At 44.3% G+C, this 26,428-nt stretch overlaps 1 protein-coding gene across 1 annotated transcript in view; it reads right to left on the bottom strand.

Moving 5' to 3' along the window:
- Window positions 1-1,150: 1,150 nt before the first annotated feature.
- Window positions 1,151-26,428, bottom strand: part of LOC136578718 (zinc finger protein 665-like) — a 62,683-nt gene continuing 37,405 nt past the window's right edge. The window contains exons 6-9 of the mRNA XM_066578894.1: window positions 12,294-12,477; window positions 10,530-10,627; window positions 10,282-10,390; window positions 1,151-2,831 (exon numbers count right to left, since the gene is read on the bottom strand). Coding sequence (XP_066434991.1) covers window positions 2,074-2,831; window positions 10,282-10,390; window positions 10,530-10,627; window positions 12,294-12,477 — 1,149 coding nt within the window. The 3' untranslated portion in view covers window positions 1,151-2,073. The remainder of the gene's footprint in view (window positions 2,832-10,281; window positions 10,391-10,529; window positions 10,628-12,293; window positions 12,478-26,428) is intronic.

Genomic DNA, 26,428 nt, shown 5'->3' with positions numbered 1-26,428 from the left:
GTTTCTCTCACAACTGCATCACGACCTGTTCAGCTCATCTTGAAAGATTATCAATTCTTCATTGTACCAAAGACTGCTTGAGGATAATGTGAAATCATCTATTAGAAAGCTTGTGGCTCAGCTCAAAAGTAGACCTTCCAACACGGTGATGGCCCTAAACATATCAGTAAACCCGCAAAATAATGGCTGAGTAGGAAGAGAGAAACGGGGTGTTGGAAGGGATGAAGTATGAAACGGTTTCTGCAGGTTCTCCATGAAAGAGTGGGAAACAAACTCTCCCATATAAGCAGCTAGTAGACAGTGAGGCCTCAAGCCCAAAATGGAACGGATCATAAAAAAAGAAAAGCATAGTGGACACATTAGCACATCTTCCATGTTTTGGAGCTCCTACTAGTTGTGGTTTACAAATACTAATACAGAATGCTGAACAAAATATACAGATGAAGGCCGCCTGCACACTGGCTGATTTGTATTACGTATTCTGGAGCGGGCGTCTGCCTCTGGATTCCACAGCAAATACTGCCCATAACATGCTATTGAAAACAGCTTTCTCCTCTACACGAGCAGAAATCAATTACGATTTTCCGCTCACGGAGGAAAAAAAAAAATAAATCACAGCATGTTGTATGTTTGCACAGATTCCTTACCGACGGCTTCTATTGAAGTCAATGGAAGCTGTCCAATCTGCGGCCCTTCTGCAATGATATTGCGGAAAAGTCGTGGATTCCGCAAGGTTTTTAAAAAAAAATCTGTATTGTGCATGTCCGATGATATCATCAGTACAGAGAGGATAAAGTAGGGGCTGGTATTGTATTGTATGTCAATAAATAGTCACTCTATTTAAATACCAAAGGATTCACCTCCGTCCTATCACTACCGTTACTGACCACGAGACGTTTCCCTTTACATCACTAAATATGTGGTGCTCTCCAGGTACCCTGAGCACAGCAGTCTTGTCTTTCTTGTTTATAAGATAGGCACGTAAGTACGGATGCCGGCTGGGCACAGGGCTGGATTCTGATGCGAGATTCCGAATGTGGAATCCGACCCGCCCGTGTGCAGCCGGCCCAAGTGTGAATGAGGCTTTATACTAAACACTCACTAGACATTATTTGAGCCACGGAAAGAAAACGGCAGATGTGGATTTTATTGCAAATTCAATTTATTAGTTTTGTTCATTTCCATCAGATTTATCTGTTAGATTGTATGAATGAAGATCAGGTATAGATATGTGCACAGATATTGAAGTGTTCATGGGGCGTCCTTATTGTCTCTGCCATTCTAGTTGCTCCTGCAGTGCGGATGGAGTTATGAATACAGTAATAAGTCCGGTCCATGGTGACGATTCACTGTCCCTGTCATGATGATAAGTAAGCCTCTTCTTCCTTATATCCATAATACTTTTCCTCCATGGATCTCGCTTACAGTTGACGTCAAGTAAAAAGAATTTTGGCATGTGGCAGATCCGGGCTAATTACACCCCAAAATAAAATGTTATTTAGGCCAGATTCACACAAGTGTATGCGCATTTGCGTGTGCATGAGCCTAGTGTTTTTGTGCACGCATTGGCGTATCTTACTGTACTGTTTGTGCCCACAAGGCGTGTTCATTTACACGCAAACGAAGATGCACCAATTTAAAAGGCTAATTAGTCAGATTTCCAGGTGTGTTTTTTTTACCAGTAAATTATGCAGGGTATCATGCATCTTTTAGCATATTGTGCATATATTTCCCACCCTTCATTTCCTCCTCCCCATTGATTTCTATGGGAACCTTTGGAGAGCAAATGCACTGGAAAATAGAGCATACTGCATTGACCAAATTGCGCAGGAAACAAAAAATACACACATGTAAACAAAGCCATTGAAATCAATGGGTTCCATTCTCGGCATATTGTGCGTGCAAATACATCTGTGAGAATTTGGCCTTAATCTGAAGAACTTCTTCAGTTGTTTTGTTTGCTCTTATAGCATTTCCCAAATTCCTAATGAGAATATTGTTTCTCCTCAATGTGAATTCTCTGATGGCTTTCAGAATTAATTTGATTGCTATACATTTTCCATGTATAAAACATCAAAGAATCTTCTCTGCTGTATGCCTTCTCTCATGTCTAACGTGACCCGATTTATCTCTAAAGCTTTTCCCACAAAACGAACACGAATACGGCTTCTCTCCTGTGTGAATTCTCTCATGTTTAATGAGATCTGATTTATTTGTAAAACATTTCCCACATTCGACACAACTAAACGGCTTCTCCCCTGTGTGAATTCGCTGATGTAGGACAAGATTTTGCTTGCTTCTAAAGTGTTTCCCACATTCTGAACAAGAAAATGGCTTCTCTCCTGTGTGAATTCCCTCATGTATGACAAGATGTGATTTTTTGGTAAAACGTTTCCCACATTCTGAACATGCATATGGCCTCTCCGCTGTCTGACTTCTCTCATATAGAACAAGTTTTGATTTGTCTGTAAAACATTTCCGACACACTAAACATGAAAATGGTTTCTCTTCTGTGTGAGTTCTTTCATGTTGATTAAGGCTTGACTTACAGGAAATATTTTTCCCAAATTCTGAACGGGCATACTCCCTTGAGTGAGTTCTACTCTGCGTACAAAAACCTGAACTTTTTGTACACGGTGTTCCAGATTGACCACAATGAAACTTTCCCTCCCCTTTCTGACCCGCAATCTGTAATCGGTCAGCAGAAGGATCCCCATGATTAGGGGGATTAGATGATAGATCTGTACTGTGAAGTCCTCGATGTACATTAAGGGTAATGAGGTTTTCTCCTGAAGAGTGCTGCGGGATATCTTCATCCTTGCTGGGATTTTCTGTCAGAATTAAAAATGAATTTTGTAATTTTCTTTCAAACCGCAAAAACTAAATGTATAACCCTCCTTAAGGCTAGAAACACACATGCAGTTCTTTTGTTGTAGTTTTTTGAGCCAAAGCCAGAAGTGGATCCAGTAGGAAGTAGAAATCCTTCCTTTACATTCCCCATCTCTTTAGAACCTACTTCTAGGTTTGGCTCAAAACTCTGCAGTAAAATTACATAAGAAACCATCACAAAACTGTATGTGTGATTCCAGCTTTATAAAGCTCTGTATAACAGGTAGTACACACACATGCAGTCCATATAATGTGCAGCAGCCCTAAAATACACTACCGTTCAAAGGTTTGGGGTGACATTGAAATGTCCTTATTTTTGAAGGAAAAGCACTGTACTTTTCAATGAAGATAACTTTAAACTAGTCCTAACTTTAAACAAATGCACTCTATACATTGCTAATGTGGTAAATGACTATTCTAGCTGCAAATGCCTGTTTTTTTGTGCAATATCTACAAAGGTGAATAGAGGCCCATTTCCAGCAACTATCACTCCAGTGTTCTAATGGTACAATGTGTTTGCTCATTGGCTCAGAAGGCTAATTGATGATTAGAAAACCCTTGTGCAATCATGTTCACACATCTGAAAACAGTCTAGCTCCTTACAGAAGCTACAAAACTGACCTTCCTGTGAGCAGATTGAGTTTCTGGAGCATCACATTTGTGGGGTCAATTAAACGCTCAAAATGGCCAGAAAAAGATAACTTTCATCTGAAACTCGACAGTCTATTCTTGTTCTTAGAAATGAAGGCTATTCCATGCGAGAAATTGCTAAGAAATTGAAGATTTCCTACAACGGTGTGTACTACTCCCTTCAGAGGACAGCACAAACAGGCTCTAACCAGAGTAGAAAAAGAAGTGGGAGGCCACGTTGCACAACTAAGCAAGAAGATAAGCACATTAGAGTCTCTAGTTTGAGAAACAGACGCCTCACAGGTACCCAACTGGCATCTTCATTAAATAGTACCCGCAAAACACCAGTGTCAACATTTACAGTGAAGAGGCGGCTGCGGGATTTTGGGCTTCAGGGCAGAGTGGCAAAGAAAAAGCCATATCTGAGACTGGCCAATAAAAGAAAAAGATTAAGATGGGCAAAAGAACACAGACATTGGACAGAGGAAGACTGGAAAAAAGTGTTGTGGACGGATGAATCCAAGTTTGAGGTGTTTGGATCACAAAGAAGAACGTTTGTGAGACGCAGAACAAATGAAAAGATGCTGGAAGAATGCCTGACGCCATCTGTTAAGCATGGTGGAGGTAATGTGATGGTCTGGGGTTGCTTTAGTGCTGGTAAGGTGGGAGATTTGTACAGGGTAAAAGGGATTCTGAATAAGGAAGGCTATCACTCCATTTTGCAACGCCATGCTATACCCAGTGGACAGCGCTTGATTGGAACCAATTTCATCCTACAACAGGACAATGACCCTAAACACACCTCCAAATTGTGCAAGAACTATTTACAGCAGAAGCAGGCAGCTGGTATTCTATCGGTAATGGAGTGGCCAGCGCAGTCACCAGATCTGAACCCCATTGAGCTGTTGTGGGAGCAGCTTGACCGTATGGTATGCCAGAAGTGCCCATCCAACCAATCCAACTTGTGGGAGATGCTTCTAGAAGCGTGGGGTGCAATTTCACAAGCTTACCTCAACAAATTAACAGCTAGAATGTCAAAGGTGTGCAATGCTGTAATTGCTGCAAAAGGAGGATTCTTTGACGAAAGCAAAGTTTGATGTAAAAACAATGTTATTTCAAATACAAATCATTATTTCTAACCTTGTCAATGTCTTGACTCTATTGTCTATTCATTTCACAACGCATGGTGGTGAATAAGTGTGACTTTTCATGGAAAACACAAAATTGTTTGGGTGACCCCAAACTTTTGAACGGTAGTGTATATACTAGGTAATTGCTCTTACAGTTTGGTACCGACAAATATAAAGTACACCATGTAAAATATCTCCTAAAATAGTGTTTATTGACACTCCAATACACAGAATATCAGATGCTTGATACAGGAAAGCATAAAACAAAAAGAATAAAAGGAAAAAGGGATGCAAAATAGGACGCGATTAGTAAACTAACCTGCAACTGATTGCAAATTAGAATCTGCGGCTGTTTTTGGGTCAACCAAAAATGCTATTACCAAGCATAACGGGTCTAAAGGGTACAAGACTATCCTCAAAGACCTTGGCATCCTGGCTTCAATAGTTCCAAATGTTATCAAGAAGTTTGCTACTTGTGGAACAGTCAAGAACCTTCCAGGACGTGGTAGAAAAGGGAAGATTGATGAGAGAACCCTATGAAAGTGGACTTGAAATGTGTGAAAGAAACCATTTCCAATATCTAGAGAACTTTAGGCTGAGCTGGAAACATCTGGATGGTTTCAACCTGTACTATACACCACACATTGAATGAAACAGAGCCCTATGGGCAAAGGCCTATTAGACAAGTCTTAATCCTTCTGGGAAAACGTTCTGTAGAGGTATAAAACCAAACAAGACCTCTGACAATGCACACCAATGTTATACTTCTAGATGACAAAATGAAGGTGGTAGCTTGCCACGGCCAACAGCGCCCTCCATCTCTTTGCTGTCAGTTGCAGTCAGTGCCATGTCCCTCATGTTGTATGCGGTAGATGCAGCCTCAACTGTCAGGTTTCCAGGTCCCCATAGCGTACATGGAAGCAGATGGCCTGCATTTTAAAGGGCAAGTGTGCACACACGGTTTTTCCATCCCCACCAATCCGGATAGGCCCCTTGCTATTTAAGGCCCTCTAACCCGCTAGCATGTGCCTGGTGTCTGAGCAATTAGTCTAGTCTAATATGCAAAGGTGTTTTACTTGTTTTGACTGTCTCATGGTTTGTCCTATTCGACCCAGCTTTCCCATCTTCTTAATTTTTGTCCTCAGCTTGTTTCTGGACCTTAATCTAGCTGCTGTATGCCCAGTAATTTGTCCTATTATATCATTATGCAAGAATTCTATCTACCCTAACATCGACTTTGTATCACAGCCACATGTCTGCCTGCTCCTTTGGTAGGAAGCTACAGCAATCCCGTCTGCCTGCTCCTTTGGTAGGAAGCTACGGCAATCCCGACTAGTTTCTATCAGCTGCCACAACAGCAAGACTACTTTGGGGGTAATGGCCTGGGAGTCCCTACAGCAAAGACCATATCACAGTTGGGGTTAAAGGGTGAATACCAGGCAAACCCAGGTACTGTTTTCAGGGGTAACCTCAAGCCAAATTATTTTGTGGCACAATGAGTCCATACCTCCTGTTCTAATAGTTTTGCTCAGGCCACATACCCCACTGATGCCCCATTAGCTGAGCAAAAGGAGCTGGCCAAAGAAGTTTCACAATATTGTATATGCCAGGATTGTATGTTCAAGTCCTTGGTTATTTGAATACCCTGGATCCAGCTACAGCTGCTGCTCAAAAGAGACCAAACTGTCTCCACTAAACCTCTTCCCCAAGCCGAATTTCTCATACAAGCGGTTCAGAACCACATCTTCCTCTGCCTTCACACTACCATGAGGATCCAAAGACCTGCCAAGGATACCTAAATCAGTGCTTGATTCACTTCGAGCTGCAGACATCCCAATTTCCTACAGACAGGGCCAAGGTAGCATTGATTAGGTCTCTCCTGTCTGTTGAGGATCTGACATGGATGGCTGTGCTCTGGGAATGAGATGACCTTATTACTAGCAATCTTTAGTCTTTCCTGTCTACCTTTCACAAGGTATTTGAGAAGCCCAGACATGCATCTTCTGCAGTGTCTTACCTGGATGATTTAATCTCCCTATCTTCCCAGATAAATAACCTCTTTCAGGTGCATCTAAGGGAGTCTTGAACAGCACTGTCATTTTACAGATCCTTTTTTGTTCCACTTTGAGAGCCCTTGCGAGTAAAAAAGGATGAGAGACTAGCCCCAGAGGAACACCAGATGTGCTGGAGAGCTCTGTCTATACTGCGGTGGGATAAGACACTATGCCCCAATCTGTTCAGCTAAACAGAGAATCCAGTACCTAGGGCCAGGTGAGGGTGTCTTAGGTTTAAAAGATCCTTCTCCAAAGTTTTCTCTTCCTGTCACTTTGTCCTGCGGTAATGATCCTGAGAAGCCATCTACAGTCCTTGGCTAGCCAAGACCACAGGGTTTGAAGGGGTTAGTGAAATGAATATGACTCCAGGTTCTATCTTATTCGTAGCCATTTTGTGTCAGGTAGTCATCTTGTATACCTCTGTTCATTATGTTCATTTCTCCTCTTTCTTGAGGATTTGTAGATATTAAATAGTGTTCCAAAATATTCTCTCTAAACGACATTGTTTAGAATTACTGTACTTGTGTTCTGAGAAGTTAATCATGAATGATTCTTCTGCGCTTGCCTGGCATTTTAGATGTTAAATTCCCAATATTTCATATTGCGTTTGTTTTATCGACCAATGGTCATAAATAAATTATAATAAATTTGAATAATTGAAATCAAAGCATGTGCCTCTATAAAAACTGCTGCCTGCCAATCAATAAAACAGATAACTTTGATCTCATCAAGTCATGTGTGGTTTGACAAGTTATTTCTGGACCCATATATACTTTTAACCAATTTTGACCCCAGAAGTATATTGTATAGGAAATAGGTTTTGCAAATTACTACTGCCACTTTGTATCACATTTCTGTCCTCACTAGGAAGGGTGTGAATGCCAGAGAGTGGTCTTGTGAAGCAGAGGCAACCTGTTAGGTTGTGCTGCTGGGACCTGTAGTACTAGAGTTTCTAGCAGCACAAGCCCACAGGTGCAGCATGATTGAGCTGGCTGGGTGTGGTGATCTCCTGCTAGCCAATCCCCTGGATCTTTGCTCACATATAAACCCAGCTCCTGTCAGTGTCTGTTTGGTGTCCAGAGTGAGCAGTCATGTATCCTTGTCCATTGCAGTTTGCTGTGAGTTTGTTGGTTCACGTCCGTTTGTACATTTATTTTCTGTCAGTTTTATGTCGGTTTGCTTGCCATTTGTGCCCTATGGTGGCCCTTAGGGTCCTCTAGTAGATGTGTCTTGCTAGTGTAGGGACGGAAAGACACGAGGAGCCTTGCCGCTTAAGTTCATTGGCCAATGTACGAACCAATTCCTTGTACTTTTATAGCTATAACATCTTCTTATGTGTACAAATATGCAAGGTAAGTGTTTTGGTCATTTGTCAGTCCCTATGTTTAGGTCTGTCCATCAGTCCAGTCCAGAGTATGCAGTTCTCTGTCCAGTTGGCATTTCCATCACTAAGTCCAGTCTGAATTCCGTCTTAGGTTCCCTTGTTTGTATTATACCCAGTCTGTTTTGGGCACGTTCGTGTGGGCCCTGTGCTTATTTGCCCGCACAAACGTAACACAACCTTTCAAAAGCTTAAACAGGCTTTTTCTACAGCTGCTATTCTTCATCAGCCAGATTTTGCAATGACTTTTCATGCTGAGGTTGATGCCTCCTCTACTGGAGCCAGAACCATTCTATCAATAGCAAAAGAGTTCCAGCGGTAAAGATCTAGCCCGTGGTTCATTTTCAAAAGACATTTTCTCTACAGAGAAATGCTACATGGGTGACAGGGAGCTTCTGGTGATCAAATCGGTAACTCAAAAATGGCACCATCTGCTCGAGGCTGCCAATGATCCAATCAATGTATAAAGCGATCACAAGAATTTAATGTATATGTAGTATACTCAACGTCTGATTTCTTGTCAAACCCAGTGATCTTTATTCTTTGCCTGATTTAATTTTTGTTTGTACTTCTGGCCTGTCAATGAAAACATCACGGTGGATGCACTCTCCCGGGCATTTAATATCATGGACTGCAAAAAGCAACAGCATGTTACTGAACTTGCTCAGATCATCTCTGTGACCCCTCTATGCTTGAGGGACATAGCATCCAGGAGGACTTTCTCTCTGCCAGGCATCATTGCATCCTGTCCTGGGGACATAGTTCCAGAATGGCTGGTCATCCTGGAATAAAGACTGTTGACTTCATCCCTCGCTATTAATGGTTGCCATCCTTGCTCAAGGGCATACTGGACTTTTTGTCTGCCTGTTAGACTTGTTCCAAAAACAAACCCTCTCACTAGCATCCCACTGGACTCTTGTTGACATTTCCTGTCTTTGAGACCCCTTGGCAACATATTGTTATAGATTTTGTCAAAGACCTGCCTGACTTTTTCAATTGTTTGGTGATCTAGGCTGTCCTAGACAAATGATCAAAAATTGTGAATATTGTTCCTCTACTGGCTCTACCATTGACTACACGGTTGGTTCTCTTGTTTCTACAGCATATTTTTTGCCTTCATGGATTTCCTCAACACACACTTTTGGATCCATGTGTGCAATTGATCTTTCACTTCTGGAGGGCACTGTGCGGGTTGCTTAGCATTAAGTTTGACTGTTCTTCTGCATATCACCCAGAATCCAATGGGCAGGTGGAATGGGTGAACCAGTCACCAGGAATCTACTTGCAACATTGTGTCCTCCCGACAAGATCACTGGGTCTCATTTCTACTGTCAGTAGAGTTCTCTAACAACATTCTCGCCAATGAATCTACAGGAGTTTCATTCACCCCTCAAGGATTATGCTCATCATCCACAAGCAATTCTACCCATTGTCCCAGCCTCCAAGAATACCAGCAGCCAAAGTCACACAACAGGACATTCTTAGAAACTGTCAGTAAGTTTGAAAAGTCTTAGTCCCAGGCAGCTATCTAGAAGAAGCAAAATGCTAACAGATAGCAGATATGCTCCCCCTGGCTTCTCCCCTGGGGACCATGTGTGGATTTTCCAGGATTATCAGCTTGAAATTGCCATCCTACAAATTTGCCTCCTGCCATCCGGGCTCATTTCAAGTATTGAAACATCTATATGCGGTAACCTATAAGCTGCATCTACCTCCCTCCTGGTGTATTCCCAACTCCTTCCATGTTTCCTTCTTGAAGCCTTTAATAATTAAGCATTTTTCTAGGCCCTCAGTTCTTTCACCCACATCTGCATCTCCCAAAGTAGAATTTGAGGTGAATGGAATCTTGGATGCTAAAAACATTAGAGGGAGATTGAAAGGGGTCCGGCCCTGAAGACAGATCCTGGAATCTGCGGAGAATATCAATGCCCTAAAATATTTCTACCCACTCTTATGCCTTCCCTAAGAAGATATCCTTAGGCTGCTTAGTAAGATCATCTTACGAAATAGCAGTCTAAAGAAATCTGCCTCATATTTATTTCACCTCTGTCACATTAACAGGACAGGAGCCAGGGCCGGGGGATTGCAATGTTCTTTTCAGTAATCAGCCATCAAACTGCTGACTAACAAAGGCGAATTGTAAACTCAAAGAGGTTTGAAAACCTCTCTGTATTTAATATCCCCATTCATTACATACCTGTGGTAACATCTACTGGAAGCTCCTCCTTCACGTCTCTCATCCATGAGTGATCGTCCATCATCCACTCTTCTCCTACCACCACTTTAATAATGGTCAGATCTTCCTCCTGATTTGTGATATGAAATAATTCAGTAAAATACAGCAGACAGGGGAAAAATCTAACAGACCACGAAAAGAGACGTCCAAAAACTATGACTGCAGGACCCCCCCTATATAGATCTCGTATAAGGCTCTTCATTATCTACCTGATAGTCCTCTGAGACATCGGGGTCTTCCTCTGGACAGTCCTGGGGATAAAGCGGAGGGGGACATCTCTCCGGGGGATTTCTCCTACTGGCTCCATCTGTGGACACACAAGCACACAGTGATGACTACATGAGCTCCTGTATATCTATATATCACACGCGGCTCTCAGCACCCTCACTTCTATACCAAGATAATACAGTCAGCCCCACACCGAGATCCCCGGCTCAGAGCTGCTGGTTACTACAGAGACTCAGTTTTAACTCCTTCCTTGAAGTAAAACTTTTCAGCAGGTCGAAGGAGTCCAGGTATTTCTGAATTTGTATAGATAAGTCCCATTTATGATATGGGCCTCACGGCAGAATAATGCCCCCGGCTGCAATGCAGGAACTGTTCAGGACACAAAGAAATCAAGGTTGATGAATTGTCCTCCAAATTAGCCAAATCTTAATCCAATTGAGCATCTAGATGAGGAACTGAAAACACAAGTCCGATGAATGGAGGCTTCAACTTACAGGTCTTACTGAATCTACTGCTAATAGAAGATTTGTGGAGCTCAATCCTCGAGGGCAACCTACACAACATTAACTCCCCTAATGTCATGGCCTCTTTTGGCCATAAGGATACAACAATTTTGTGGGGATTGTCATCTCTATTTTTCGAAAGCCCTCACTTTTTATTTTCCATCGACATGGCCAAATGAGGGCCATGCTGACCTGAAGGATTCATTCATACAATTTTGGGAGTACATAAAATGAATTTTAAAACTCTTATTAATTATTTTTGGAGGTCTGGGAGCATTCAACATCAATTCTGCCATTTTTATTTACAGCGTTAATCATACAGCATAAATGACAGGATAAATTATTTCTGCCGGTTAATATAATTAACAATACCAAAATTATATACTTTTTTTAGGTTTTCCCATAATAAAAACCCTTTTAAATTTTTTTTTGCATTGCTGCATTCAAAATCCCATAACCTTTTTATTTTTCGATGGATTGAGCTTTGTGAGAGGTTGATTTTTGCGTGACAAGCTGAAGGTTTAATTGGCACCGTTTTGGGGTACATATGGATTTTTGGATCACTTTTAATGCATTTTTAGGGGGGAGGCAACATTAACAAAATAAGCATGTTGCCCAGTTTTAATTTTTTTACAATTCTTGCCATGCGGAATAATTAGTGTGTTCAATTTACTTTACAGGTAATTACTAGGGATGAGCGAGTATACTCGCTAAGGCACTGCTCGCTCGAGTAATGTGCCTTAGCCGAGTATCTCCCTGCTCATCCCTAAAGATGCGGGGGCCGCCGCAGCTGACAGGTGAGTCGCGGCGGGGAGCAGGGAAGAGCGGGCGGGAGAGAGAGATCTCCCCTCCGTTCCTCCCGGCTCTCCCCCACAGCTCCCCGCCCCACGCCGGCCCTGGAATCTTTAGGGACGAGCGGGGAGATACTCGGCTAAGGCACATTACTCGAGCGAGTAGTGCCTTAGCGAGTATACTCGCTCATCTCTAGTAATTACACATACGATTATACTAAATATGTGGGTTTTTTTTACATTTTAATTCTTTTTTATACAAGCAGGGAAAGTGTGCAAAAAAGGTTTATTGTTAGTTACTATTTATTTTCGGGGTTTTTTTTTTTTTTTTTGTCCCTGTAGGGGACTTGAACCAGAAAAGCCCTGGTATTTTTTTTTTACTGGGGAAACTACGTTATATATACACACATTACACACAGGTACTGGTAAGCACATTATATATAGTTCTCACCTTGCGACGTAAGAGGCCGGTGGTCCTCCATCATGACGTCCTCGTACAGATCCTTGCGTCCTCCTATATACTCCCACTCCTCCATAGTGAAATAGACAGCCACATCCTGACACCTTATAGGAACCTGACAACACAATATCCAGTCATCACCCAGACCCCTCCTGTTACTGTATAATGTCCCCCATCCCCCGCAGCATCACCTCTCCTGTCAGCAGCTCCATCATCTTGTTGGTGAGCTCTAGGATCTTCTGCTCATGTATCGGGGAGGGAGGCTCTGTGATGGGGAAATGACTCCTGCTCCATCCTCCTGACTCCTGGAGATGGATGATGGGAGTCACACCGTCCCCCGATGTCTTCTTCACTATTGTGTAATCCTGTGTATGGAGAGACACCGAGAAATATCATCATGTACACAATAATAAGTGACGTCACATCCCCCTTTCTAGAGGATTACAATCTGCCCCCCGTCCACCCAAACTGCCCTCATTACACTGCAAACTAGGAAATACCACTGCTACCCTCACATTGTGGAGATCTAATAGCCTAAAAGATATATTCTGCTACCTGAGCAATGCAGGGATTTAACTCGCAACCTTCAAGTCTTGAGCGAGAGCTTAGGACTGCATTTCTGCTGCCTTAACACTCTGCGCCACATGAGGCTCTACAGTTATGTACACATAACTGTGTTGGTGGCCGATCCTCATGTTATCTGCTGGTCTCTTGACCTCTCTTATACAGGACACTAGACTCTTCCTATTACTCCCCATTAGGGATTTCCCTTCCAGATGACTTGGTAAATACTACAATAAAGAGGATAGAAATGTAGAAGCGCTCACCTCTCCGGTCAGCAGGTAGAGGATCTCCAAGGTGAAGTCTAATATTCTTCTGCTGATCTCCTTCCTGTCCTCGGCCATCCTTGGTGGGTCATTCAGGAGGACCATATTGGAGGAGAAGATGAGAAAACGGGATGAACTGGAGGTTGTAGAATTGCAGGAACCTTTATGAAGAAAGGAGCAGCTGTAAATCCTACAGGGACATCATCATATCTGATATGCAGAACCTCACTAAGGGTAAATGAGATGTTTGAGCGCCAGCGCTGCTTTTTCTCGCAAAAACATCACTGCGGCTAGCGATTTTCTCACGAGAAAGAAAATAGGACTTTCTACTGTTAAAACACATTGTACGAAAAGTTTGTGTGTCGTGATGCTATAAAACAAAGACTCCATAAGGAAACATGAGCGACAAAAGAGCAAAACGCAGAAAGATAGGACATGCCACGTGTATTTTCCATACAACATCGCATGAGTGAAAACATTACAAATGTGAAGGAAACCATTGAAAAGCACGAGTTTCATAATTCTGCGTTTTCATACGTCCGTGTGAAACAGGCCTTATAGAGTATCCAGAGAAAAGCTTCTCAGAGCTGTTGACACATGGATTGGAGGAGATCCCAACACGGACAGTTAGTATATCCTATCCATAAGACAGGGGCATCTATCAGACATCTAGGAGATCCTGTGGATGTGTCTGTTAAAAAGGAATCCGTGACCCTAAATTACAGAAATCGCTGAATAGTAACATAACATGTAAGGCAAAAAAGAAGACATATGTCCATCCAGTTTAGCCTATTATCCCCCGCAATGTTGATCCAGAGGAAGGAAAAACAAACAATGAGGTAGAAGCCAATTTTCCCCCATTTAAGAGAAAAAAATGCTTTTCTGACACTAATCTGGCAATCTGATGATTATAAAAAAATAATATTATAAAGCTTAAAAAAAGGCATCCAGGCCCCTTTGGTACACTTATAAAATTCCCCATCACCATATCCTCAGGCAGAGAGTGTCCGAGTCTCACTGCTCTTACAGTAAAGAACCCCCTTCTATGTCGGTGTAGAAAGTTTCTTTGCTTCTAGACGTAAAGGGCGCCCCCTTGTTATAGTTACAGTCCTGGGTATAAACAGATCATGGGAGATCTCTGTATTTTCCCCTGATACATTTATATAGTTATTAGGTCGCCTCTCAACCATCTTTTGTCTAAACTAAATAATCTCAATTTTGATAACCTCTCTGGGTATTGTAGTCCGCCCATTCCATTTACTACTTTAGTTGCCCACCTTTGTATCCGCTAAAGCTCTGCTATATCCTTCTTGAGTACCGGTGCCCAAAACTGTCCACAATATTCCCTGTGTGGTCTGACCAATGACTTGTAAAAAGGAAGAACAATGTTCTCACCATGTGCCCCTAGACCTTCTCTGATGCACCCATGATCCTATTTGCCTTGCCAGCAGCTGCCTGACACTGGTTGTTGCAATTAACCTTACAGTTAATTTAACCCCCCCCCCCCCCCCCCAAGTCCTTTTCCATGTCAGTGTTACCCAGTGGTTTTAGTGTGTAATGGTGACATGTATTTCCCTGCCCATGTGCAGAACCTTACAATTATCAATGTTAAACCTCATCTGCCACTTTGCTGTCCTCCAATTTATCCAGAATCTCTTGCACCCACGTTGTGTCTCTCGTGTTAATTTCTTCACATAGTTTTGTATCATCTGCAAATATTGATATTTTACTGTGCAATCCTTCTACCGGATGATTAATAACTATATTAAAAAGAAAAGGGCCCAAAACTAACACTGTGGTACCCTACTAGTAATCCCTCCAGTACTGCCCCCTGTGGTACACCACTAGTAACGGTGACCCAATCAGAGTATGTACCATTTATAACCCCCCTCTGCTTCCTATCACTGAGTCAGTTAATTACCCACTTACACACATTCTCGCCCAGACCAAGTATTCTCATCTTATATACCAACCTTTTATGCGGCACAGTATCAAACGCTTTGGAAAAGTCCAGATACACAAGAGTCAGTGACTCTCCCTGGTCCAGACTAGAACTTACCTCTCTGTAAAAGCTGATCAGATTGGTTTGACTAGAGCGGTCTCTCATAAACCCATGCTGAAACGGAGTTATACAGCTATTTTCCTTGAGGGACTAAAGAATACCATATCTTAGAAACCCTTCAAACATTTAACCCAAAAAAGAAGTAAGACTTACTGGCCTGTAGTTTCCAGTCTGACTTTTGACCTCTTTATGAATATCGGCACCACATTGGCTATGTGCCAATCCAGTGGAACAGACCCCGTAACTGTTGATTCCTTAAACATGAGATTTACAATACAAGGGTCTGTCTACCATATTACTTAATTCCCTTAAAAGACGGGGGTGTATGCCAACAGGACTATTTTAATCTTTTTAAGACAGTTTGGTACTTCTTCCTGGGTTAGACTGGTGACATTTAGGGAAGAGTTTACTTTATCACTCTGCATCTCATTAGACACTTCATTTTCCTCTGTGAATACACTGGAGGAAAAGCTATTTAATAGAGTTGCTTTCTCCTCATCGCCCTCTACAATTTTTCCTACATTATCTATTAAAGGGCCAATACTTTCAATACTAATCTTTTTAGTATTTACAGACTGGAAAAACAGTTTATTGTCACTGGATTGACTCCTAAAACGTAACTTTTATTTATAAATCACCATTAAAAGACGAGCTTCAAAAGAATCATAGAATGGTAGAGTTAGAAAGAAACACAATGAGTGCAGCGCCTCGTGAAATATAATTGTTATAAGGGGACATAGGTAGTGTAAGAGTTTACTCATTCAGTGCACAGTGGGTTAACACAGGAAAGAGATATCCCACCGGCACCTTCCGTCCTGCATGCCATTTAAGAAAAGTCTTTGTCCCCAGTCCAAGAAGTTGGAGAGACGTCCGGAGTCATTTGAGCATTCTGGATCCAGGTGCTCGCAGAGATGCAGACATGGATTGTATGAAAAGAAACTGTGCTCCAAGCGTCCAAGGTAGCACTAATACTCAATAGTGCAATGTACAGAAATCTTCATTGCTACGGGTTTCGGCACAAATAGTGTGCCTTTGTCAAGCATACATAATAAAATGATACATAGAAGTATATATATATATATATATATATATATATATATATATATAGGAACTACCAAAACAGCGTCCATCATCTGCCCAGACAGGTGCATTGTGACGTAATCAGCAGGGGAGGAGAAACCTTCTCCTCCTGCATCGTAGGGGAATGGTATTGTTGGAAGTGACCTCCAGAGTCATCGGGTCCCACCCCCTGCTCAGTGCAGGATTCACTAAATTATCCCAGACAGATATTTGTCCAGCCTTTGTTTGAACACTTCCATTGAAGGAGAACTTGACACCTCCTGTGGCAACCTGTTCCACTCATTGATCCCCCTCACTGTCTAATATCTAATCTGTGTCTCCTCCTCATCAGCACAAGAAAAGACTAGAAGCAATGGGATGAAGCTGAAAGGAATAGGGCTGATCGCTCTGCAGCGTGACAGCCCTTCAGATATTTGTAGACCGCTATTAAGTCTCCTCTCAGTCTTCTCTTCTGCAAGCTAAACATTCCCAGATCCTTTAACCGTTCTTCATAGGACATGATTTACAGACCGCTCACCATCTTGGTAACTCTTCTCTGAACTTGCTCCAGTTTGTTTATGTCTTTTTTAAAGTGGGGTGCCCAGAACTGGACACAGTATTCCAGATGAGGTCTGACTAAGGAGGAGTAGAGGGAGATAATGACCTCAGGTGATCTAGACTCTATGCTTCTTTAAATACATTCCACAATTGTGTTTGCCTTTTTGGCTGCTTCATCACATTGTTGACTCATGTTCAGTCTCTGATCTATCCTGTTTCCCCCAAAATAAGACAGTGTCATATTAATTTTTGCCCCCAAAGATGCGCTAGGTCTTATATTTAGAGAATGTCTTCTTTTTCCATGAAGAATTTACATTTATTGTTGAACAAAAACCAGCATAGCCAGACAAACTGTGAATCCTATCAAGAATTTCTTGTTACTACACACTGTCTGGAGACTGTAATTATCACCCCCTAAATAATCAGTGACACACTGGTTGCCTGACTCACACACAGGGCCAAAAAAATAAGGGCTGTAAAGTACCTGGCTCCCACACACTGTCTGGAGACTGTAACGATCACCCACAGCAGTTCCTGGACCACTTGGGACGGTATTGCAACTTCCTGCCACCAGGGGGAGCTAATCACAGCAGACTCACACACAGCAGGGACAGAGCTAGGTCTTACTTTTGGGGGATGCCTTATATTTAGCACTTCAGCAAAACCTCCACTGGGTCTTATTTTCGGGGGGTGTCATTTTTGGGGAAACGCGGTGTTAGTATACCCAAGTCTTTTTCACATATGCTGCTGCTTAGTGCAATTCCTCCCATTCTGTATGTGCTTTTTTTCATTTTTCTTGCCCAGATGTAGGACTTTGCATTTGTCTAGGTAGATAGTAGAGCTACTGGGTAGGCTGAGAGCTACTTCAAGACTAGAGATGCTACTGGGTCCTTATTTATTTTCATTTCTTGTTTTAGGGGCAGGGGGCTAGGACTAGGCAGGACTAGTTCAGTACTAACCTATACTCTGATATAGATCTGGGGTTTACTGGGTTACCCCAGTCTACTTGTATCTCGAGCGCCATCTTTTCAAAAATCTTTTTGGACTTCGTTATCCTAGACAAAAGGACCCCGTTCTTCACTTGTGACTAGTCGGGCTATTTCTCTGTGTGGGACACTCTATAAGGGCTCCCACACACCGGCGTTTGCGTTTTTTGATAATGCGATTGTCAATGGGACTTTCTAATGTTAAAAACGCAACGCGCCAAAAACACAAGTTGCACAGCGTTGCGTTTTTAAGATTAGAAAGTCCCATTGACAATCGCGCTAACAAAAAACGCAAACGCAAGTGTGTGGGAGCCCTCAGGCTGGGTTCACACGGGGCGGATTCCCGACAAAAATCTCGCGGTTTGGCCACAGCGAAAAAATATGAGATTTCCGCCGGGAGAACCGCTGCTTCAAAACCCGTGGCGGTTTTGAAGCGGCCCAGCCGCTCGCTCTTCTGCTGCGGCCGGCGCTCCCATAGAGGAGAGCGCGGCCGCAGCGGAAAGAAAGAAAAATGAACATGCCGCAGCGGCGGCTTCTGCCGGCATAGCCGCAGCGGATTTGCCGTCCCGTGTGGACAAGATTTCTGAGAAATCTCGCCCACATGGCTGGCTAATCCCGGGATTAGCGGCTGCATGCGGATTTGCGGCGGCGAAATTCCACGCGGAATTTCCGCGGCAAATCCGCCCCGTGTGAACCCAGCCTAAGAGTATTCATCAGTTGATAGTGCTCTTTATGCCAACTCTAGCACACAACACTCGTTGCTTTATTTCACTGTACTATGTAATTGAGGACTATCTTACTCCTCTGAGGATATACCCCTAGGGCGACCCCCTGGTGATATTTGGGATAATAGAATTATGCAAGTTCCAATATTCACCTAGGGGGGGGGGGGGGGGGGGTCGCTGCTACATATGGGCGTGGCTATTGAGTATATAGGAGACTAAAACAGTCATAGTCCCATATCTATCAGGACTATTTTCGCACAAAGGGACCCATTTTTTAGCCTCCTTTTGGGCACCCATTTATGTTGTTTTGTATGTGTTAGTGCACACCTACTGTTATCTGCTGGGACTGCAGGAGTAAGTGGGGGGAGCCATTTCACATCTCCTCGCACCTCCCTTACTCCAGTCCTGTTCCTTTATTTGTTCTTTTGCAGCTCATCTTTTACCAATGATTATAAATAAAAGGTAAGTTTTAGGAGTCAATCCAGTGACAATATTTATTTTTTCTGACCTTCTCTGTGATTTTGGGGTTAGTTTCACTCTCTTTGGCAATAAGTCTCTCTCTCGACTTTTGCTGCTTTATCTGATTTTTACATAATTATGTTTTTAGTGCCTCTTTGCTGCTTTCTTTTAGCTGTTTATTGCCCCCTTTACATCTTTATTGAGCCCCATTGGTTTTCTCCTATTGCGAAGTCCTTTATTCCTGTAAGGTATGAACCGCTCACAGTAAGTCATTTAGGATGTTTTTAAACATTTCCGATTTATTGTCCGTATTGCTATTTTTGAGGACATTGTCCCAGTCAACAAGGTTAAGTGCATCTCTGAGCTGATAAACCCATTAACCCCTTAATGACACGGCACTTTTTCTTTTTCCATTTTCGTTTTTTCCTCCCCCCTTTAAAAAAATCGTAACTCCTTTATTTATCCATCGACGTCGCTGTATGGGGCTTGTTATTTTTTGCGGGACGAGTTGTATTTTTCAATGCTGCTATTTAAAGTACCATATAATGTACTGAAAAACTTTAAAAAAATTCTAAGTGGAGTAAAATGAAAAAAAAAAAAAGACATTCCGCCATCTTTTAGTGTGTCTTGTTTCTACGGCGCACAAACGGCAACAAAAACGACATGATAACTTTATTCTATGGGTCAGTACAATTACTACGATACCAAACTTGTATAGGTTTTTTTTTACTATACTCTTTTTTTTTAAAGACATTTAATTTTTTTTCAATTATTTTCTGCGGTCATTTTGTGCACGTAATAACTTTTTTATTTTTCCGTCGACATAGTTGAGCGAGGGCTCATTTTTTGCAGGATGTCCTGTAGTTTCTGATAGTACCAATTTGGAGTACATACGACTTTTTGATCGCTTTTTATTGCGTTTTTTCTGGGAGACAGGGTAACTAAAAAAGTGCATTTCTGGCGACGTTCACCGTGTGGGAAAGATAATGCGCTACTTTGATAGTTCGGACTTTTACGGGCGCAGCAATACCAAATACATATTTTTAATTTATTATTTAGATTTTTTAATAGATATGGCAAAAGGGGGGGGTGATTTAAACTTTTACAACTTTTTTTTTTTTTTTTAAATGACGTACCGGTACGTCATTGGTCGTTAAGGGGTTAAAGACCAGACGCGGTAAATATACGGCGCCGGGTCCTGGGCTTAGGCCTCATGTCAACAGGGACAGATCTGCAGTGGGTCACCCACACGCGTGATCCACGCCCCATAGAGATGCATTGGACACCCACAGGTAGTTAAATACCCGCGGATGTCATTTTCCCCTGAGGCATGGATTGTGTGTGCGGGAAAACACCCAGAGCATGCTGCATTTTACTGCGGGTCTCCCGCTGGCTTCTATTGAAGCCTATGGAAGCCGTCCGGATCCGTGGCACACCTGCAGCTGAATTCCTGTTCTCCGGCGCGGGAGAGCAGGAGTTCAAAAGAAAGAGTGCACGGCGCATGCACGCGGCACGCTGCTGGTGTGCCGAGCACATCCACCGGCCGAAGAAAGAAGATCCGGCTGCGACGGAGGGAAGATCCTCAGTGTCTGGACAGGTAGGTAATTCTTCTTTTTAGGCCTTATGTCCACGGGAAAGGAGGGACTCGCTGCGGGATTTTGCATGAAGGGCCTGATTTTCCCCGTGGACATGAGGCCTTAAAACCCTGCCGTAATTTTACTATCAGCGGGGCTTTAAGCCTCCTGCTCTGCAACCAATCAGAGACAGGGCGGGTTATCAGCTGTTAGTCACAGCTGATAACTGAGAGGAAAAGGCAGGAGGGGTATTTAACCCTTTCTGCCTTTCCTTTGCAGAGTACACAGTGCTTAATGAGCACTGTGTACTAGAAAGTGAAAGTGTGTCTTCCACTCCGGGAGCTGAGGGATCATGTGACCGCAGGCGCTCCCTGCTGCAGCAGAGCTTGACGGTCATACTAGACCCTGGCCAGCTCTTCCAATGACTCATGTCACTACAGGGGTTGCTTTCCCCTGTAACTAGGGCTCCTCTGGATAACCCAGCTGAAGTGGGAAAGTGTCAAATAAAAAGTAAATATCCCCCCAAAGGTCTTACATGACGTCATGGGGGACATAGATAGTAAAAAAAACATGATTACATACACAAAGAAAACAAAATTACAGAATAAAACAATATATACATAAGAAAGAAAATAACCCAAAGCCGACGCCAACCAAAAACGTCGCCGTATGCTCTCTGTAAACCAAAACCATAGATACTATATCAAAACGTCCGAAATAAATAGAGGAACCCATTCCCATACTTTTAGCATAAATATACTAAATAAAACAAATAACTGTAAATATTAAAAAAAAGATCATTTTTTTTAGCATTTTACCCCCAACAAAACTAAATAAAAATATTTTAAAAATCACCCTATATGTCACGGGGAAAAAAAACGCAGCAAAAATAATTTTGGTAGCTAAAGGAAACAAAATACAGGAGTAAAACCGCCACATGGGTAAAATCCCTAAAAAAACTCTGGTCCTTAAGGTGCAAAACAGCCGGACCTTAAGGGGTTAAACTTGGCCTTCCGAAAGTTTAGTATTCTTGTAGCTCCCCTATAAAAAATACTCTCTCTTGTAAGAGAAGTCGAGGTTTATTATATTGTGGTCACTATTTCCCAGGTGCCCCCCGGCCTGCGCCCCTGTTATTCTGTCTGGTCTGTTGGTTAAGGCCGTCCACAATGGCCGCCCCTCTAGTTGTATGCTGCACAAGTTTGGCAAGTTCATTATCTTCTGTAATTGAGATCCGCAGGTTTCGGCTTCCCTGTTTCTATTCGGATAGTTTAAGGTCCCCCATAATAATGAGCTCATTGTGATTTGCAGCGCTGCTGGACATATTTGTATCCTTGCACTCCCCCCTCTCACTGTAACTCATCTTCATTCTCCCTCAGAACCCAAGCACATGTAACATGTATGACCCCAGCAGACGGTATCACAGCATCACTACAAGCACAGGAACACGTGATGGAAGCTTACCTTACAGCTGGGAGAATGGCTGATAACAGAGAGAACACCAGGGACTACCAGCAGGACCTGTGATGTCGTCACCACCATGTGATCACCCTGTAAGTGGGCGGAGCTCAGCAGTAGAGAAGATAATAGGTTGTGGTTGAAGGACCTGTGATGATGTAGTTGGTCATGTGACATGAGGGGCGGAGCTCCTGTGCAGTCTGTGTGGAGGAGTGGTAATCCATTGTGTTAGAGCTGGGAGCCCGGGGGATGCTGGGAGTTGTAGTTCTTTTTCCTGATGCCTTCACACTGTAATGTCCTCTGGTATCCCATAGCAACCGCCTGGCATGCTGGATAAATCATGAGAATAGAGGAGATCATGCGTTCACAATTGTGCATGACTTGTATACACAGAAAGTTCAGTAAAATACGCCGATGCGCACGCAAATAGGCAACGCCCATTCCGCAAAAACACAGGCAAATAGGCAACGCCCATTCCACAAAAACACGGGCAAATAGGCAACGCCCATTCCGCAAAAACACATGCAAACATGCTTACACGGGTGTGAACACGGCTTTATTCACAATGGTATGCCTATAGTAATCATCCAGTGATGGATTCAGTGTCTGCTCTTCCATTGTGTGGGAGCCCAGGGAATGCTGGGAGGTGTAGTTTTCTCCTCCCTGTGTGATTGTTCTTAGTAAGAGAAACCAAGTAATCTTGTACATATGAGACCTTTTAATGGCTAACAAAAATACATGATGTTAATGCGAGCTTTCGGGGATATCTCACCCCCCTCGTCAGGCTGTTAAAAGGTCTCATATCTACAGGATGACTTGGTTTCTCTCACTGAGAACAATCACACATTGCTCTACTGGCTAACACGCTACCAAACCATTTTTCATTTCCCTATAGTGTCCTTCAGTGTTCCATGATAACAGCCTGGGCATGCTGGGAGTTGTAGTTCTCTCAAATGCTCGTCCCCCACATTTTTTCATAGGCCTCCTTACCTTAATACCAACCAGGCCCCCCTAGCCCATCCATCCTCTACCCCCTGTCACACCCAACCCTCCTAGCCCATCCACCCTCTACCCGCCTTTCACACCCGGCCCCCCTAGCTCATCCACTCACTACCCCCCAGTCATACCCGGCCCCCCTAGCCCATACACCCACTACCCTCTGACACACCCGGCCCCCATAGAAATGCTGTTACGGTACTCTGCGTGTTTTAGTCAAGGTGGAAACAAACAAAAAAAACTGATGAAGTTATTTTATTAGATGTGTCCCTACAATACAAACCACAGTGAGCGCCCGGTGATGGGAGAACAGCCGCAGCGCCCCCGGGGAGACAGGGACCCGGGGGGTGACTGTTATACTTACAGGGTCCCGCAGCATCTCGCTTTAGTACAGTGAAGTGAGAAGACGGCAGTCAGTGGGACTTGGAGTATCATCACATCCTGGGGTCCCTGCCACGTCCCCCAGCACCGCAGCTGAGGGGACATAAAGGGTAACAGATGATGAGTGTTGTTGTTGAGATCAGAATTTTTTTTTTCTCTAATTCAGCCAGGCCCCTTGTTGGCCCGGGCCCCCTGGCCATGGGTAGGACTGGCCCCTCCCTGTAATGTCTTCTAATAGCCCATAATAAGGCCCCCTGTCCACATGCGTGAGTCACGCTGTCTGAAGCTTTCCATAGCGTTGCTATGGAAAGCGCCACCCCCCTGTCCACGAACGGAGAATCATTGCGATTCTTCACTTGCGGCCGGCAATTCACAGCATGCCGCGATTCTCCGCGGTCAGCCTATCAGGCTCCTGCTCCCGGGTGGTGGCTTCTACGGCAGAGATTCGCCATGGGACTTCGCAACGCCCGTGGACAGGTGGCCTTACAGTCTGGACTAGCTGGGGGTTGTAGTTCTCGCCTCCCTGTAATGTCCTCACATATCCCATAATAACAGCTTGGACATGCTGAGAGTTGTAGTTCTCCCTCCCTGTAATGTCCTCCGACAACCCATAATAACGGGCTGGACATCCCCCACAAACAGAACAATATATAATATGCTGCAGCCTTCGGGTTGATAACAGAGAAATAATAGCTGATAACTCCTCGTACCACATGTAGACCTTTAAGACCCAATGAGAACCTCACGATTCTCGTTTGCTAAAGTGATGTCATTAGCAGCTCATTGGCTCCCGGTTAAACTAGACAATTATCGTTTAGTTTCGCTCATTTGAACACATATCTGAATGAGAACGCAGGCCAACAAATGTTTTTGAATTTTCTGTTGCATGAGATTTTTTAACTGTTTCTAGGTGCATTTTCAATGCTGATTTCAAATCTGTCATCAGTTTTTGTGTGGATGCTATAGTTTTCTTGCAATGTGATATTTTTGATTTTAGTCGGAAAATCTCTGCTTTCCCATTTATTTTTTCCCCGTCTTTTAGGCCCCACTGACTGCGTGCTACATAGTGATTTGTTTACAGTCAAGTAGAGGAGGTTAAATAGAGCAAAGGCCGAACCTCAGAAGGGAATAAGAACACGTCAATCTGGGGGCGTGGCTAGGCATGGGAGAGTGAGGACGTGCACCTCGGACCTCCGCTGCCGCTTACCTATCAGCCGACCGGGAATCCCACACAAAGCCACCGCCATAAATGATGACGAGAGTGGGGAAACGCAAGACAGAACATCCACAGGCTCTGGGCTCCCCGCTGAGCAGATTTTTGAAGGGGACGAGCGCCGGGGACACAAGCAGGAGGCTCTCCAACATGGCGCCGGGAGCGCAGAAGACTCCGACAGCGTGCGCAGCGGCAGACACCCCACCCCCTCCCCGGGGCAGAGCGGAGAAGCTACCGGCAGAAGGGACCGCAAAACAGCAGGGGAAGCCAGCGGACCGCCGCATCAGAGAAGAGGGCACCCCGCTCCGGCAGCATGTGAGCGCAGAGGGAGGCACACAGGACGGGGCACCGGGACCACGTGCGGAGCCTGCACCAAGCGCTCCGACTGACCCAAATGTCGGGCGACGGCCCTGCAGTGATCCGACGGGCACCTCAGCCGACAGAACGCCAACGGGTAGCACAGAACACGCTCCTGTGCAGCCCAGTGGCACCGGAGCCCCAGCCACAAGGAGACAGCCTGCCGAGGTAGAGCGGGAGGACAGAGAAGCGCAGGAGCAGCTGCATACCGGGACCACACGTGCCTCACCTTGGAAGGGAATGCACCTGCAAAATACGGTCAGTAAGGGATCCGGGACTGATGACCAAGGGTCCCCCATGCCACCTCCCGCCCACCTACCTCCCTACCGAAAAGATAAAGATAAAGAGACACAGAAAGCCCCCTGGCAGAGCCATAGCACTGATAACGCAGCCAGCCAGAAGGGACACCAGGGCATACACGGGGAGGACACAGCAGACATGGAAGAGGAGAGGCAAGAGAGCCCAATAACCCCACTCATACGCCCTGCAGTCGCTAAAGGGGCACACTCGGAGACCAACCATGCGGTCCCAAACCCCCATACTACGCAGCTCCCCGCCACAAGATCAATGACACACCTAACAGCACCACCTGCAGACGACTCCCAGACATTGCAGGCACTGTGGCTCATGATTCGAGCCTTACCTACCAAAGCAGACCTAGAGACGCACCTGCAGCGGATGGAAGAAAAGCATGACAGAGCCATCAATACAGTTAGTCAGTCAGTACAGGCCCTTGCCGAGCGGGTTACGGCCCTAGAAGAGAAACCCGAGACCTCATCTGTGGACTTTCAACAGCTCTCGTCCATCGTAGAAAAACAGCAGAAACAGATAAGAGACCTTACCTTTCACCTGGACGACGTAGAAAACAGAGGTCGGCGTAATAACCTGAAGCTACGAGGCATCCCAGAGGACGTACCCCCGGACGCACTGCATGACTATGTCACGGCGATATTCAATAGACTTCTCCAACGCCCAGAAGACAGAATTATTGAGCTAGACAGGGTCCACAGAGTACTAGGAGGAAGAGCGCGGAACTCAAATCTACCCAGGGATGTTATATGCCGGGTACACTTCTATAGACAGAAGGAAGACATCCAACGACTGGCATGGGAGAACGGCCCAATCAAATTTAACGGTGCAGAGATCTCCATCCTTCCAGATGTCTCCAGACTGACCCTCAACTGCAGAAGAATAATCCGCCCGCTACTAGAGGCCACACGCCAAGCAGAAGCGACCTACAAATGGGGACATCCATTCCACCTGATACTGAGAAAGCGGGGCCGCCTATACACAGTCAGAACTCCAGCGGACCTGGAGGGAGCCTTCAAGTTCCTAGAAGTTCCAGCAGTCCCAGTCCCAGACTGGACCGAACCCGTAGACACCACTCCAACAAATCTTTAAACCGCAATCTCCCTCCCGAATGACTCTACTCCAAAGTACAAAGAAGAAACACAGCCCCCCCACCACCCGAACA

This window comes from Eleutherodactylus coqui, chromosome 9 (assembly GCF_035609145.1).
Source record: "Eleutherodactylus coqui strain aEleCoq1 chromosome 9, aEleCoq1.hap1, whole genome shotgun sequence".
NCBI classification, from domain to species: domain Eukaryota; kingdom Metazoa; phylum Chordata; class Amphibia; order Anura; family Eleutherodactylidae; genus Eleutherodactylus; species Eleutherodactylus coqui.
Note: the sequence above shows the minus strand (reverse complement) of the source record. Positions and strands in the feature narration are given on the sequence as shown.